Raw genomic sequence first — 16,973 nt, 5'->3', positions numbered from 1 at the left:
AGCCTCCTGGAGCTGAATAGCCCAGCAGCCCCAAGGGAAAGGCCCAGCCTCATAGACTCACTACCTAAGTCAAAAGAAAGGAACTACTCGTGAGACTTTTCAGAGGAAGAACCTGTGTGCGCAGATAACTGCAAAAGATACACAAAGTGAAAATGGCCCCCAAGGAGTGGTTGTTCAACAAAAGGCATAAATTGGACAGGAATTTGAGGGGAGGAAGATATGCTTGGGTTACGTTTTAGTTGTTAGATTATATACAGGAAAAAAGGTGTTACAATTAGAAATGGGACAGAAGAGTTGGATTGTGTTTGACTCTGCAGAACATTTTTAAGGTTTTCAGATTCTTCTTTCAATTATTCATAGTGACAGTGTTTAGTTATTCAAGCTGGTTTATTCTCTTTTTTTTTTAAGATTTTATTTATTTATTTGACAGAGAGAGATCACAAGTAGGCAGAACAGCAGGCAGAGAGAGAGAAGGAAGCAGGCTCCCAGCCAAGCAGAGAGGTGGATGCAGGGCTCGATTTCAGGACCCTGAGATAACGACCTGAGCTGAAGGCAGAGGCTCAACCCACTGAATCACCTAGGTGCCCCCAAGCTGGTTTATTGTTTACAGTGCTCTGTCCAAGAATGTAAAGTACATGCTGAACTGTATAGATGTTTTATTTTATTTTATTTTTTTAAGATTTTATTTATTTATTTGACAGAGAGAGAGAGAGAGAGAGATCACAAGCAGGCAGAGAGACAGGCAGAGAGAGAGGGGGAGGCAGGCTCCTTGCTGAGCAGAGAGCCCAACTCGAGTCTCAATCCCAGGACCCTGAGAGCATGACCTGAGCAGAAGGCAGAGGCTCAACCCACTGAGCTAGGCAGGTGCCCTTGTATACATGTTTTAAAGAATGTTTTAAATTCTGGCGGGGGCGCCTGGGTCATGATCTCAGGGTCCTGGGATCAAGCCCTGCCTGGAGTTCTCTGCTCAGCATGGAGCCTGCTTTCCCCCTTTCTCTCTGCCTGCCTCTCTGTCTACTTGCGATCTCTGTCTGTCAAATAAATAAATAAAATCTTAAAAAGAAAAAAAAACCCATACACAAAAGCTACGTACCCACTCTTAAACTATGGGGAGTCTGCTTCTCCCTCTGCCCTTCCCCCCATTCTCTCTCTGTCACTCTGCACACTCTCTCAAATAAATCAACAAAATCTTTTTTTTTAATGACAGCTTAAAAAAAAACAAGAAAGAGAAGTTTTCTAAGATTTAAGTGATTTGGTTAAAAATGTTAAAATGGTAGCATACTCTGAGGCTTTTATTTTCATATTACAATGTGTAAATGTTTTAATCTCAGAAGAGGTGATAGATTGTGTTCATAATTAGAGCTCGAATGTTGGGTTTTAATTATCAATGCCAGAAATATAACTGTGAAAGAAGCAAAATAAACTTATTATTAAGAAATCTATCCTGTGTGCAATCCCTTCTACATCATCTATACTTTTTTTCTCTCATATTCAGCTTAAAGTAAGAGCTACCAAAACCTGATGTGATCAGGGTTCACTTTTAGCTTTTGGATATTTTCCCAAAGTTTTATTAGGCATTTCTGGAAAACAGCCAGATGACTGAGCAGATTTCAAAAGTGTTATTCAGCTTTCTTGCCTTAGTAATAAGATTTTATATTGTCCAACTTACTAGGAAAGACATCGTTGAGGAGACATAAACAAGAGAGGTGCTGAGCGGGACTGGGATGGGTTGGCGGAGAGCAGGTGCATCCATGCACAGCCTCCACTCTCCTGTCAGTGGTGTGATCCAAAGGGTCAAGACATGGGTCTGGTCCAGCGGAGAGGCGACAAAGACAAGGCCCTCAGCCTGTCTCTAGTTGGGACAAATGTCGTACACTGGCTTGGATGTGATCCAGAGTAAGAGACAGACAGGTATGTGTGGCCAGTGTCTTAAGGAATAATTATGAGGGTTCACTATCCTGAGCTTCCTGTGTGCTGCATCTAACATGGTGATTTAGCCTGTCATGGGTGGCTGGAAGGCACAAGGCTTTCAGAACCCTACCCATTGCCATGGTATTTTGTGCACAGACCTTAGCTAGGTATTAGCTTATACACTTTACTCATACTACCTTTAATCGATGATACCCCATGAGATAGTTGTTATAATCCCTATTTTGTAGTAGAGGGATTGAGGTTCAAGGCCATTAACCAAGTTACTTAGTACCACATAGCAGAAGGCAGTCAGTGCTCAAACCCAAGTCTGTTTGCTACCAAGCCAAAACATTGTCTCTTAAGCTCTTCCCAATCTCACTGTCTGTTTCTAATAGTAAAAATGACTGAAAGAATATGAAACAAAGTTGAATCTTCATTATCTATCTTTTTTGTATTTCATCTTTACTCTCAGGTTCATATTTGAAGTACAACTGGTTACAGTCCTTTTTTGTGAACAATTTATATTTTCATTTCCTTATTAGTGCATTTATTTTGTTCACTTTTCTCACAAAGAGAATTGTTTTAAGCTCTACATTCTAATACTACATTTTAGCTTTGAAAGATGGATCATTAAGATCTCCATCAGAAGTCTTCCGCCCCCACCCCAGATTCACTGATTGATACTTAAACACTTCCATTTAGAGTTCTGGTAAAGAAAGATGGTGTTATGGCTCCATATGTGAGATAAAGAGGGGTCCATTCGAGTTAGGGTCTTAACCCCTGTGGAGAGGCTTTGCTCTTGCTTGCAGGCTCTCTGTGCAAAGCATGCTGGATTCTGTTCTTGCATAAGAACGCCATGAAGGATCACACCACCCATGAGAACCCTTAATGAAAGCGCCCCAAGAATAATGCAGCTTCTTGTTCCCTGAGCCGATCTACCTCTGGTGCTTTCTTGCAGTACTGTTATTCTTGACCCAGACTACCACTGGGGGTGAACAAGAACACTATGAATCAAAGGTTTCTGTTTTCCAGACACCACCATGAATGTGTGCCATGTTTTTGTTCAAAAGTTCTCTCCTCTTTCATTTAGCACGTATTCACCATCCCCTTGCCCCACCCCATGTGTGACCACAGCTACTATGCCTGAAGCTTTAGCAAGTAGTACAGCATAAAACAGTAATTCTTGTAATTAGAGTTTTTTAAGAAATAGAAATGACTTTAAAACTTATTTTACATTTCATAAGGGGAATTTCGTCATGGGCTTAGATCAGGCAGGGAGACACCGAATCCTTGATATTGATTTACTGGTGGTCATCATCCCTAAGCTGCTACAGGAGCTGCATTGCTGGGCGCTGGCAATGGGGGGAGGGGGGCTCCATGCACATCGGCTTCAGTGTGATGGGTACCCCCAGGAGTTAGCTGAGGGGCACTGAGGGGTGAGTAGGGACAGGTAGGTCATGAAAGAGAAATGAGAAGTGTGTGACTCCTGAGGACAATGCCACAGTACAAATCAGGGAGGCAAAACTGTACAGGACTAATGAGTATGAAGCCTAGGGTCTGACTGTCATGAGTCCAGATCCTGGCTTATCTGTGTGACCTTTCAGGCAAGTTACTCAACTCCTCCGGGCCTTGGTCTTCTCATCTGCAAATGGGGTTAATAGCAATGTCTACTGTATGGTGTTACGATTAGGATTAGGAAAGTCAATATTTGTAATGCATGTAGATACTGCCTGATAGAGAGTAAGTATCAGAGAAGTTTTTTGTTACTGAAGTTCTAAACCCCTTTTAATTGGTCGTGCTGTTTGTGCTTAGTAAAATTCAATATGACTGATGTGATAAAGATTGTCAGTAATTCCCTTCCCTGTTCTTAATTAGTGAAGTAGTTATTGTTTCTAGAATGCTGTTACTTGAAATCAGGGTAGCTTTCCTGGCCACACTGTTCCTAATAGAGAAAAATTGGAAACAGTTTAGATGTCTCTTAGTGGGAGACTGGATAAATTGTGGCATATTCAGAGAGTATGAGAATATGCAGTGTTTAAAATAAATGAGTTAGCGCTACACAAAACAATAGGGATACATTTCTAAAACAATGTTAAACATTAAAAAAAGAAGAAGAAGAACCTAGAAGAATGACATCTACAGTATATACAGTAAACTGTCATTTAAAGTTTAAAAACATACCAAAGGAAGTTAAATCCCATTTTGGATACAAACGTAACTAGGAAATGTATAACAAAAACACAAACATGAAGGATCCACAACAATATCAAGACAGTGATGTGCGGAAGGAGGGAAGGGAATAGAATCTGGCAAGAGCAGAAGGGGAGCTTCAGTTTTATCTTAAACATTTTCTTCCTTAGAAAAAAAATGAATATTTATGAAGCAAATATGGCAAAATGTTAACATCTATTAAATCAGATTGCAGGTTACCTTATTATAATATTCTCTAATAATTTTATTTATATTTGAACATATTGATAATAAAAATAATAATTAACAGAATGCATGTAAATGGCAAACTGTAATTCTAAAGTTTCCACCCATGGATTTTATTACTCCTTCAGTTAATTAAAAAAAAAAAAAAAAGAGAATTTCAAAACATTAACATACCACCAGTTGTGCTGGTGTTTCTTATGGATGGCCCTATTTTAAGAGATTTAGGGAGTGTTTTGGCACAAAGGCTGTAAAGAACGCATTTTCATTATTTTAGAAAGAATTTTAATGGCCTGTTGTACATCAGTATTAATAAGAGTCATGTAGATAAATCCCTAAGCAGTCGTTCTTAGGGCTGGATTTTTTGCTCAGCCAAAAGTACAAAAGTGCTCTCTTGCCGTCCTGGATAATTTTGCTGTGCAAGAATGTTGTATGTTTTCTGGTGCTTCAAATCAAACAATATGGAACATTTATTTAGGTGTTTTGCTTTGCAGACTTTTGCAGCAGAACAGCAAGTCAATTAATCATTCCTTTGAATCTATGTAATGAATTACACTTTGAATATGTTATTGATTGGTAGAACAAACAGCACCATGACCCAGATTTTCAGTCTTACATCATTGAGATGTGGCTGGTATGCTCTGAGTTTGGCAACTGTCTGTTCATTGTGTAAATTAACTGGGACAATGACCTGTAACTATAGAATTGCAGCTTTGCAGTTAAATATGCCATTGACCTTTTTATGTCCTATGTATAGTATGTCATGTGTAAAATGGTCACCAAATTAATTGTGTCAGATATTGTCTACATTCTAACTGGAAAACAATTTTCATTGTCCGGAACATGAATGTTTATAGTAGATATATATTTAAGTACCTCAATTTCGACCTACTTAACATTGCTGAGATTATTAAACATGAAATTTATTCATACATTTTGTATTAGTTATTGACCTCTTACTATGTATTTTTGGATCCTAGAGATAAAATAATGACCAAGGTAATGCTAATCTCTTCAAATTGTTTATAGTCTAATGAGTAATAGGGTCAAGAAAACAGGTCATTATAATACAGTGAGATTAGTATTGTATGTGGGTAAGCAAAGGGTGTTAAAGAAGCATATTACAGGGAAATCCAGCCCTAGGAAGACCAAGGAAGGCTCCCTGGTGTTAGTGTCTATGTGCATCTTTCATTTGGAGACTGGAAGAAAAACAGTCCAAGCAGAGGAATCAGCACAGGGAAAAGCCCAGAGACAAGACAAGGAAAAGCATACTTCAGGCCAGATGTTCAGGTGTTTCTTTGGTATGAAGAGCATTCGCTACTTTGTGGTTATATCTGAAATTCCTAGTGCAGGTCATCCTGAGGATAACCACTGGACATCAACCATTTGAAAGTCCTAAGTTTGATCCTCAGCACAATGCCCAGGTCCACCCAAAGCCAACTACACTAGAATTTTGAGAGTCTGGTCCCAAGCATTGAGATTTTTAAAAACCTCTCAAGAAGATGGGAATATTCAGTCAGGTGGCAAATCACTAATTTACTAAGTAAATCTTGAGAAGTGTGTTGATTGATCAAATGTGTAGGCAGATAAGGAAGGCGGAAATGCTGTGCAAGGGTGCTGTCAAAATGAGCTGCTATAAAGAAATGACCTTGGGGATCACATCCACTGGCTCTGAATCTCAGTGCAAAACACAAGAAATGTGACTCATATACTAGAGATAACTCTTGAGGTACTCAGAGAAATAACACATCACACTTTTTTTCAGTTCAATTATTTGTCCATTCCAAAACACATATATGAGTGGGACATTGATCTCTTATCATCCCCAAACTCTCAGTTTTGTGAAGAGAAAATTTCTAAGTAGTCACAATCATGTGAAAGGATCTACTGGGTACACATTGCCAAGGGGGCAGTGACAGCAGACAGAATGGCAGAGAATAGCTAAATTTTGAAGGATGAACAGGAATTAACAATTCACCAAGTCAGAAAGATTTTTAGTGTACTTGAAGCAAATGTTGTGAGAAGTATGGCTCCCAAAATGAGGCTTGAAAACTGGGTTAGCTACCAAAGGTCCAGAGACCTCTCTCTGTTGCCAACCAGGCACAGCCCAGACTCCAACATTGTCTATGTAGCTGGAAAGATTTGTTTTACAAGTTTATGTAAGGTTGAAAAGGTCTTCACCTCATATCATAAGGTGATATGAGGTGGTAGAAATTGGGAGTTGAATAAGACCAGTGGTAGAAATTAGGAGTTCAAAGTCCTGAGAGTGGCTCAGAGACAGGCGAGGATGTGGAGTCTGTTGAGGTTCTTGAGGACCAGCTTAAGCACAGCCAAAATACTAGAAGTGTGTGTCACTGGGGAAGCCAACCTCTAAGATAACCTCCAATGATCTCTGCCTCCTGATAGTCACACCCTTACAAAATTCTCTTCCTTGAATGTAGGTTGAACTTGTTGACCCTCCTTTAAAGAAGAGAATAGAGGAGAAGTCCCATTTCTGATGATAAGTTATTAAAAAAACATGTACTTTCCCTCTCCCCTGCACTTTGTCTCCATTGCCCCCAGTGCTCATCCTGGGTGAAATCAACGGCCATGTCTTCAGGTAGGCCCTTGAGGTAAGGACTGAGGCCTACTAATAGCCATGCTGAGTGAGTTTAGAAGGAGATCCCTCCCCAGTCAGACCTTTCAGATGTGACTACATCCATGGGTCATAACTTGACTGCAGCTTATTGAGACAGCTTGAATCAGAGACATTCAGTTAAGCTGTGTTCAGTCTCTTGACCCACAAAACAAGGAGGTAATAGTTGCTTATTGTTTCAGGCAGCAGTGTTTTAGGGTAATTTGTTGTGCAGCAATCATAATGAATACAGTCACTATTCACTCAGTTTCTGCAGATCCCATACTTCTATGAAGACCTCACAGCTTGACTCCAGAGAGCTGTTATTAACAATCATGATTTCCCCTTGAGAAATAAGATTTCTTTCAGGCTTGAAAGATGTAAAAATATGGATGAAAAGCTAAGGGATTCAAAATCTGTTCTGATGTTATAAACTTAAGAGGCAAGATGGTGAAGATTATGGTTGGGAGCAATATTCAGACCATGATTCTATTGCTCTTGTCCATCCGAGAGTGACCCTCTACTTTAATTCTTTCCCATCACCCACACCCCACCAGAATATAATGTTCAAAGCATGTAATGTTCAAAGCTGGGCAAACACTCAGGATGGCATTTGGGAGTCTAACTGCAGATGTGCTGTCAAGCATAGGCCTTTGTCCATTGGCTTACCCTCATTTTGTTTCTTTCTATTTTACCACAATACTGAAGTTTAGAATGATTTGGACTTTGTATGTGTTTATGCAGCCTTTCTGGTATGCCTTTCCTTTTATTTTTACATTATGTGACTTTTTTTTTCATCAGATGTTCATGAGAAAAATGCCTTTCATGGTGAACTAAAAACCTACCTAGTCTTATTCTGGTATAAAAACCTATTTGAAAAGACAAGGTCTGCAATGAAGACTATTAGCTAAGTAAAAACATGTCAATCTTTGACACAATGCATTTGTTTAATTGAATATTTGTTAAGGAACAAGAAAAATATAGAGTACAACAATAATTTAGAATCCTTCTAAATATACAGTTTCTATTTCAGAACCTAACCCATTTCTTTTCACCTTCATGACACAGGAGAAGAAAACCTCCTGGCAATTTTACGACGAAGATGGTGGAAATATATGATCCTGGGACTCATCGACCTGGAAGCAAATTATCTGGTGGTCAAGGCTTACCAGTACACGACTCTGACCAGTATTCAGGTACTGGCGGGTCTTATGTATTTCTCACCCTCCTCAGTTTCCAGATGTAGTTTGCTTTCAGTTTAGTCACCTGGAAATCTAAATACTTCTCTAAAGGTTTTGCAAGAGGGAAATTGGGTGTTTAAAAATTAACTTGTGCATTATTTCTATGTCTTATTAATTTTTCTTAATTCAAATGTAATTGGATATCTTTTTCCTCTTTGTTCTTATTGGACTGTAACTACTGAAAATGTAGGAAAATATTTTCTAGCTATGAATACTACCAACTAATCTTATGTCAGTAGGAGAGTTATTAATAGGCATAAAAACAGAGCCATTTTAAACACAATTTAAAACATCTTAGAACAAGTTAATGGACTTTGATTAAGTAATCAGTGCTTAATAATCTTTTCTTTAGCTTTCTTTAGTGAGGAGATTTTGCAACCAGAAGGGACAGAATCTTTCCTAAAAGAACAAGATACAAATTCCTAAATAGTGTTATTCATGAAGATAGCCACTCTGTCCCCCCTTCCTCCCTCTCCTTTTCTTTTATGCACATGGGTGTGTGTACACACACACACACACACACACACACAAACACAACTGCAAGTTTAAACTTAGGTTTTCACAACTTTCACCAGACACCATTTACATTCTTCATTATACCATAAATTATACACTTGACCATTTTTTTTCACCCTCATTTCCCCTTTATGGCCATGTTATGAATTTTATAGCATTCCAAGGCTCTGGGATGAAAACAAAATATTATTCACGTATGTTATATTTTACTTAGACTTGATACCACAACAACATTCCTGCCATTCAGATAATTTACTTAGAAAAACAATAACAAAAATGCAGAATCAGGGGCACCTGGGTGGCTCAGTGGGTTAAAGCCTCTGCCTTCAGCTCAGGTCATGGTCCCAGATCCTGGGATTAAGCTCCACATCTGGCTCTCTGGTTGGCCAGGAGCCTGCTTCCTCCTCTCTGTCTGCCTGCCTGTCTGCCTACTTGTGATCTCTCTCTGTCAAATGAATAAATAAAATCTTTAAAAAAATTTTAAAAAAATGCAGAATCAAGCAAGCAGACCACCTAAACATATGTAGATTGCATGGATTGAATGGGAAGTTGTCTAAGCTGGAATGAGATGGGGCTGCAGGCTTCTTCCTGCATGCCCAGTGAGACAGAAGGGATGCTTGTCTACCTAAACCCATTGAAAAGAAGTACAGAGCCCTTATACTAATTGGACCACAATGACAGCAGGGGAATGCTGTGAGCTAATTGGCTTAAAGTTGGACTCCCCAACCCAATGCAGGATAAGATTTCTGATTATCTCAGACTCATGTTTTTCAGGAGTATTACTGGCATTTTGGGTGGAGCAATTTTTCATGATTTGGGTTCCTTTCCTACTTTATTGGTCATTGAACATTCTTAGCTTCCATCCACTAAAAGCTAATAGCGTCTTTTTCAGCCTTATAACAACTAAAAGTGTCCCTGTGGATTTCCAAATGCCCTCTGGCAGAGGAGTACCATCTCTGCTTGAGAGTTACTGGCTCACCAGTCAGGACTCACTCGTGGCCTCAGAATGGGATCAATCCCACTAATCACATGTCACCCACTGCAGGAGGAGAAAGGTGAATAAATGCTGGGAAATCAGCTACGTGCCCCCATACTCAGCTTCACTCCCACTCACTTCAGTGAGTCCCACAACAGAAATAGGTATCTCTCTTCTGTGCTCCCATGGCACTTTATTTGTTAGCTCTGTCTACAGTCTGTCTTACTGAAGAATAATGTTTAAGTATTCCTACCTACTCCACCCGACTGTGAGTTCTTAGATAGACAAGCAAGGGTAATTTCTTGTTCACCTCCGAATTTCTAGTACCTACTAGAAAACCCAGCACATGCCAGGTACTCAATAAATGTTTAAAGAAGTTAATTCAATTGCATTGATTTCCACTTTTGGGGGGCATAGAAATTCCCAGCAGTTCTCTACCTAAATGTAGAGGCCTCCAGAATGTCTTTACAGATAGGTCAGGAGAAGGAAGAGACAAATGTTAGCTTTGTGGCAGAGCTGAGCCCATTAGCCCAGAGCCAAAAACTGTAAGTGAGCCTGGGGAGAATGAAGAGGAGATGTTCCCCTTTGAAAATCTAGTTGGCTTCTGTGGGTTTTTTGTTTGTTTGTTTTTAAGCATTGTAAAGTCACAACCAATTGTTGGTTTCTTAAGTTCTATGGAGCTTTTTTGAAAACAAAAGTTTTGTTTTTTTTTTTTTTCAATTTTCCTTTCCCTTCCTTTCTTTTCTTTTTGGAACAGTGGCAATTTATTCTTAACAACTGGTCTCATGGTCTTCAGATGTTTAGTTCAACCCATGTCATACCCCACCATTCTGATCCATCCTGCTACCTCTCTCAAATTCGTTCTTCAATGCCTGATAAACCTGAAAAAGTTTATCTTAATTCTTTAGTGAGAAAGAAAAATAATAATTCTACTGGAATATCAGTTGGTCTTCATTGTAATTTACTGAGCAAGGAATAGTGAAAAGTAAAAAAGCAAGTTGAATCTAACAATTTTAGAATGACTTTGCGACGTACAACAAATAAACCTATTAAATAATAATAAATGGTCAGAACAGAAGGCATTTGTTCTGGAACCATGTCTGTACAGCTATTTAGTAATTTAATTTTTTTTACTCATTGGAAATCAGTAGAACTAACAAGTGCCAATAATTTTTCCTTATTTCTATAAATATTAATTCAGCTTTTAATATGTGTTTAGCTTTTACTCATATTAATCAATAAAGAAAATATATTAATTAAGCCTCTGAGAAATGAGCTAGTTATTGCAAGTGACATAAAGAGAAATGAATAAGCCTTGCCCTCCAGAAACATATGAATTGATAAAGAGCATAAGAGGCAAAAATCTATCGATAGCAATGCCAAGTACCGCAAGAGAACAGATGCCTAAGTGCTACAGTTTCCAAAGAAGGCAGAGATGATGTTTATTTCCAAAGACCAAGAAAGTACCCATTCATATGAGTCTATAAGATTAGATAAAATGTAGAGAAGATAAAATGTGGGTATAGATTTGCACATGGGATGAAGAGCATGACAGAAGAGTGGGGGCAGGAAACCCAATGATATATGATTGGGGACCAGTTATTCCAGTTTGATTCAACCAGTCACTAAAAGAATAATTATTGAATAATTCTATGTTCAAGACATTTTATTAAGTGGTGAATAAAGTTGTAAGCAAAAATAGATAGAAGCTGTATTCTCATGGAACTTTTAGTCAAATAGGGAAGGAAGCATTTGGTCAAATAATCAAACGAATGAATGTATGGTTTTAATGAAGGATAAACATTCTAAAGGAAAGTAACACAGTTCTATGAAAATGGCTCTCAAACCAACCTGACTTCCAATGGCAAGTTGGGGAAGATTATCCCCTGAAGAACTGATAGTGGAACTGAAGTCTGAAAGGGGAGTGAAAGAAATAGATGTATTCCTGGAAACTTAAAAGCTACTAAGACTGAAACAGGAAGAAATAGACAATCTAAACAGACCCCCATCCAATAAGGAAATTGAAGCAGTAATCAAAAATCTCCCAACAAAAAAAATAAATTAAAAAAAAAAAATCTCCCAACAAACAAGAGCCCAGGGCCAGATGGCTTCCCAGGGAAATTCTTCCAAATATTTAAAGAAGAAATAATACCTATTCTATTGAAGCTGTTTCAAAAAAATAGAAATAGAAGGAATAATTCCAAATCATTCTATGAAGCCAGCATTACCCTGATCCCAAAATGAGACAAAGACCCCATCAAAAAGGAGAGTTACAGACCAGTATACCTGGTGAGCAAGGATGCCAAAATACTCAATAAGATCCTAGCCAATACGATCCAACAGGGCGCTAAAAGGATCATTCACCATGACCAGGTGGGATTTATTCCTGGGATGAAAGGGTGGTTCAACATTCAGAAATCAATCAACGTGATAGAGTACATTAATAAGAGAAAAGATAAGAACTATATGATCTTTTCAATTGATGCAGAAAAAGCATTTGATAAAATAAAAGCATCCTTTTCTGATTAAAACTCTTCAAAGTATTGAGATAGAGGGACCATACCTCGACATCATAAAAGCATCTATGCAAAGTCTATGAAAAGTCCACAGTGAATATCATTCTCAGTGGGGAAAAACTGAGAGTTTTACTTTAAGGTCAGGAGAAACAGCGATGCCAACTATCACCATTATTGTTCAACATAGTACTAGAAGTCCTAGCCTCAACAATCAGACAACAAAAAGAAATAAAAGGCATTCAGATTGGCAAAGAAGAAGTTAAACTCTCTCTCATTGCAAATGACATGATACTCCATCCACAAATTACTAGAACTCATATAGCAATTCAGCAATGTGGCAGGATACAAAATCAATGCACAGTAATCAGTTGCACTTTATACACTAACAATGTAACTAAAGAAAGAGAAATTAAGGAATTGATTCCATTTGTAATAGCACCAAAAAACATTAGATACCTAGGAATAAGCCTAACCAAAGAGGTAAAGGAGCTATACTCTAGAAACTACAGAATACTTGTGAAAGAAATTGAGGAAGACACAAAGAAATGGAAAAACATTCCATGCTCCTGGATTGGAAGAATAAAGATTGTTAAACTATCTATGCTTCCCAGAGAAATCTAAACCTTCAATGCAATCCCTATCAAAATACCATTGACATTTTTCACAGAGCTGGAACGAACAATCCTAAAATCTGTGTGGAAACAGAAAAGACCCTGAATTGCCAGAGGAGTCCTAAAAAAGAAAACCAAAACTGGGAGCATCACAATGCCTGACTTCAAGTTCTGTTACAAAGTTGTGATCATCAAGACTGCATGGTATTGGCACAAAAACAGACACACAGATCATTCGAGCAGAATAGAGACCCCCAAAGTGGACCCTCAACTCTACAGTCAAATAATTCTCAACAAATCAGGAAAGAATATCCAATGGAAAAAAGAGTCTCTTCAATAAATTGGACAGCCACATGCAGAAGAATGAAACTGGACCATTCTCTTACACAATACACAAAGATAAATTCAAAATGGATGAAAGACCCCAATGTAAGACAAGAATTCATTCAAATCCTAGAGGAGAACATAGGCAGTAACCTCTTTGACATCAGCCACAGCAACTTCTTTCAAGACACATCTTTAAAAGTAAAACTGAACTTTTGGGACTTCATCATGTTAAAATGCTTCTGCACAGCAAAGGAAAGAGTTAACGAAACTAAGAGGCAATGTGAGAGGAGTGGGAGAAGATATTTGCAAATGACATTACATAAAAAGGGCCGGTATCCAACATCTATAAAGAACTTAACAAATTCAGTACCCAAAAAGTAAAAATCCAGTCAAGAAATGGGCAGAAGACATGAACAGACACTTCACCAAAGAAGACATCTAAATGGCCAACAGACATATGAAAAAATGCTCAACATGACTAGCCATCAGGGAAATGCAAATCAAAACCACAGTGAGATACCACTTTACACCAGTTAAAAGGAAAAATTAACAAGACGGGAAACAACAAATGTTGGCAAGGATGTGGAGAAAGGGAAACTCTCTTACCCTGTTGGTGAGAATGCAAGCTGGTATAGCCAGTTTAGAAAACAGTACAGGGTTCCTCAAAAAGTTAAAAATCGAGAAACCCTATGACCCAGCAATTGCACTACTATGTATTTACCCCAAAGATACAGATGTAGTATAAAGAAGGGACACCTGCACTCCAATGTTTATAACAGCAATGTCCACAATAGGCAAACTGTGGAAGGAGCCAAGATGTCTTTCAGCAGATGAATGGATAAAGAAGATGTGGTTTATATATATAATGGAATATCGCTTAGCCATCAGGAAGGATAAATACCTGCCATTTGCATCAACAAAGATGGAACTGGAGGGGATTATGCTAAGTGAAGTAAGTCAAAAAGAGAAAGACAATTATCATATGGTTTCACTAATATGTGGAACATAAGGAATAATGCAGACGACCACAAGGAAAGGGAGGGAAAACTAAATGGGAAGAAATCACAGAGGAAGACAAATCATGAGAGACTCTGGACTCTAGGAAACAAACTGAAGGTTACAGAAGGGAGGGGGCGGAGTGATGGGATAACCAGATGATGGTATTAAGGAGGGCACATGTTGTGATGAGCACTGAATGTTATATGCAACTAATGAATTGTTGAACACTACAGCAAAAACTAATGATGGCTTATTTTGGCTAACTGAACTTAATAATAAAAAATAAGTTAAAAATAAAAATAAGAGATAATAGACAAATAAATAAAGAGGAGGGGTGGAAAGAGGTCTAAACAAAGAAGACAGTGGGTTTAAGGCCCTGGGTAGGAAGGGCTGTGGCAAGGATGAAGTTGGAGACCAGTCATGTGACTGAGCATAGGGAATGAAGACTAGTACAAGATGGCCTGGAGAAGGAGGCAGACACCAAACACTATAAGTCTCGATGGCCAGGTCAAGTGTTTGAGTCTTAAGGCTAAGTGCCATGGGAAGCCAAATTTGAGTCTTAAAGAAAACTCGGGCCCTAGTGTAGAGAACCAATTAAAGCAGTGGATTCTGTTAAAGGAATAGAAAAAGACAGAACTGAAGACTTAAGTTGGGACCATATTGTAGGAGGTCTTCAATGTCAGGAGGAAGAGTTTGACTTAATTTTATAGGTAAAAGCCATGAAAATTTCTGAGGAAAGAAATGATAAGATGTGACCCTGTAACCCTTTTTCAAAGCACTTCTGTTTTCACAAGCCAGAATTCATTAATAGTTGGCATAGCACCAAATACTTTTGTTTCTTGATTCTTTTAAAAATAGAGACACCAAGAGCCTATCTTTGCTTTTTCTTCCTGCCCTTTGAGTTCGTTCACCGAACTTAAGGTTAGATGTCACAAACAACTGATACATGAAACTTGAAAGGAAAACATTTTTTCTTTTTTTTTTTTTGAAATATATATTTTTGAAATGATTATAGACTCACAGGGAATTGCAAAAATATATAGAGTCTTTTGCATCATTTATGTAGCTTTCCCCAATTGTGACATTTTATATGAATTTTGTATGATGTCAAACCCAGTATATTGATACTGTTCACTAGACTACAGACCTTTTTCAGTTTTCAACCCCTTTTCTTTCATTTATGAATGTGTGTGTGTGTGTAGTTCTGTGCAATTTGATCCCATTTGTAAGTCTGTGGTCCCATTTGTAAGATCCCACTAGCACAATTAGGATACAGAACTGCCCCATTACTACAAAGCAACTCTGTTGTGCTCCTGCTGTGAAGTTGCACCCATCCCACCAACCCATCCCTGTCATCTGGCAACCATTAATCTATTCTCCAGCTATATGATTTTGCTAGCAGGAGGATGCCATATAAAATGGAATCATGCAGTGTTTAACCTTTGGAGATTTTTTTTTCCCCATTAAGCATAACGTCTTTTAAGTGCATCCAGATTTTTGCATATATCAATATTTTAATCCTTTTTATTGAAGTGTAGTATTACATGGTCTAGATGTACCAGAGTATGTTTAATCATTCACCTGTTGAGAGACATTTGAGTTGTTTCCACTTTGGGCTTTTACAAATAAAGATGCTATGAGCATCCATGTGCAAGTTTTTGTGTTAACATAAGATTTCATTTCTCTGGGCTAAATGTGCAAAAGTTCATCTGCTGGGTCATATGGAAAGTGCCCGTTTGGTTTTAAAAACTGGCAAATGGCTTTCCAGAGCTGCAGCACCATTTTACATTCCCACCAGCCATGTATGAGAGGCTCAGCTGCTCCGTATCCTCACCAGCACTTGGTGTTATCATCATCTTTTATTTTAGCGATTCCAAAACACACATAGTGATATTTCATTGTGGCTTTATTGTGCAGGTCCTTTGGAGCTAATGTTGAACATCTTTTGAGGAAAAAAAAAATGTTTTAACTTTGCCTTCATAGTTGGAAGCTAAAAAAAGTTAACAATGGCAAAAGTGATAACATATTAAGGAAAAAGATGATGGAAGAGAGACACTAAAGTGAAGAAACCCAGCTGTTTCCCTTATTAGAAAATGAGGAGATTTATAAGAATTTATAAAGATTGTATTCTAAAGACACCTTTGTGAGTTTGTATCTCTTGACTTGCAGAGAATAGACTGTGCCTGCGACTTTGAGACGGATTAGCGGTGACATTTGGATAAATTCTAAAAGCACTGCTATTTTTATAACTGTGCCATATGAACCATTTCAGTAGAAATATCAGCTTTACAACTTCTCGCCTAAAGATTATTCATCTTTTTTCAGCCGTGTAGTACTAAAATGCAAACAGATGAAACTGGTGCTTCTGTGAAATCAGAAGAAAGCTGGTCTCTTCAAACATGGTATTTGGCAACTAAAATTAACTCACGTTGGAAACGATTTGCAGTATTCTTGCTGATAACCATGCTGAGGGGTCTGTACCTCCAACACATCTCCTCCTCACATAGTGTATACTTCAGAGCACTTTCCATTCTTCTGGCAGTTTCCATCAGAGGCAAAGGACAAGAAAGAAATTCCTCTGGCTCTGGTTATTTTCTTTCTGTCCTGCTCCTCTGACTTGGAACATGTTAGGACCAGTTAATACAGAATGCAAACCAGCCTCCCCAGTGTGTATTATGATATCCAGCTCTGAAATTAATTCTACAAGGCATACACACAACATATACATGTAACATACACAACATGCTAAGATATACACAAGTGACAGTTTGTCTTATTGCTTTACGTAACTCTCAGTCATTTCTGGGTTTTCTCTTTGTCAGTTTTCAG

The 16,973-nt window shown here is 38.2% G+C and overlaps 1 protein-coding gene across 1 annotated transcript in view; it reads left to right on the top strand.

The window, feature by feature from the left end:
• The window catches only part of SLC35F1 (solute carrier family 35 member F1), a 387,220-nt gene that overhangs the window by 306,757 nt on the left and 63,490 nt on the right, over positions 1 to 16,973 (top strand). Inside the window, exon 3 of the mRNA XM_044249958.1 lies at positions 8,027 to 8,154. Within this exon, the coding sequence (XP_044105893.1) occupies positions 8,027 to 8,154 (128 nt within the window). The remainder of the gene's footprint in view (positions 1 to 8,026; positions 8,155 to 16,973) is intronic.

Source organism: Neovison vison, chromosome 1 (genome assembly GCF_020171115.1).
Source record: "Neovison vison isolate M4711 chromosome 1, ASM_NN_V1, whole genome shotgun sequence".
Classification (NCBI taxonomy): Eukaryota; Metazoa; Chordata; class Mammalia; order Carnivora; family Mustelidae; genus Neogale; species Neogale vison.
The sequence above is the reverse complement of the archived record's forward strand: the minus strand, read 5'-3'. Positions and strand labels throughout refer to the sequence as shown.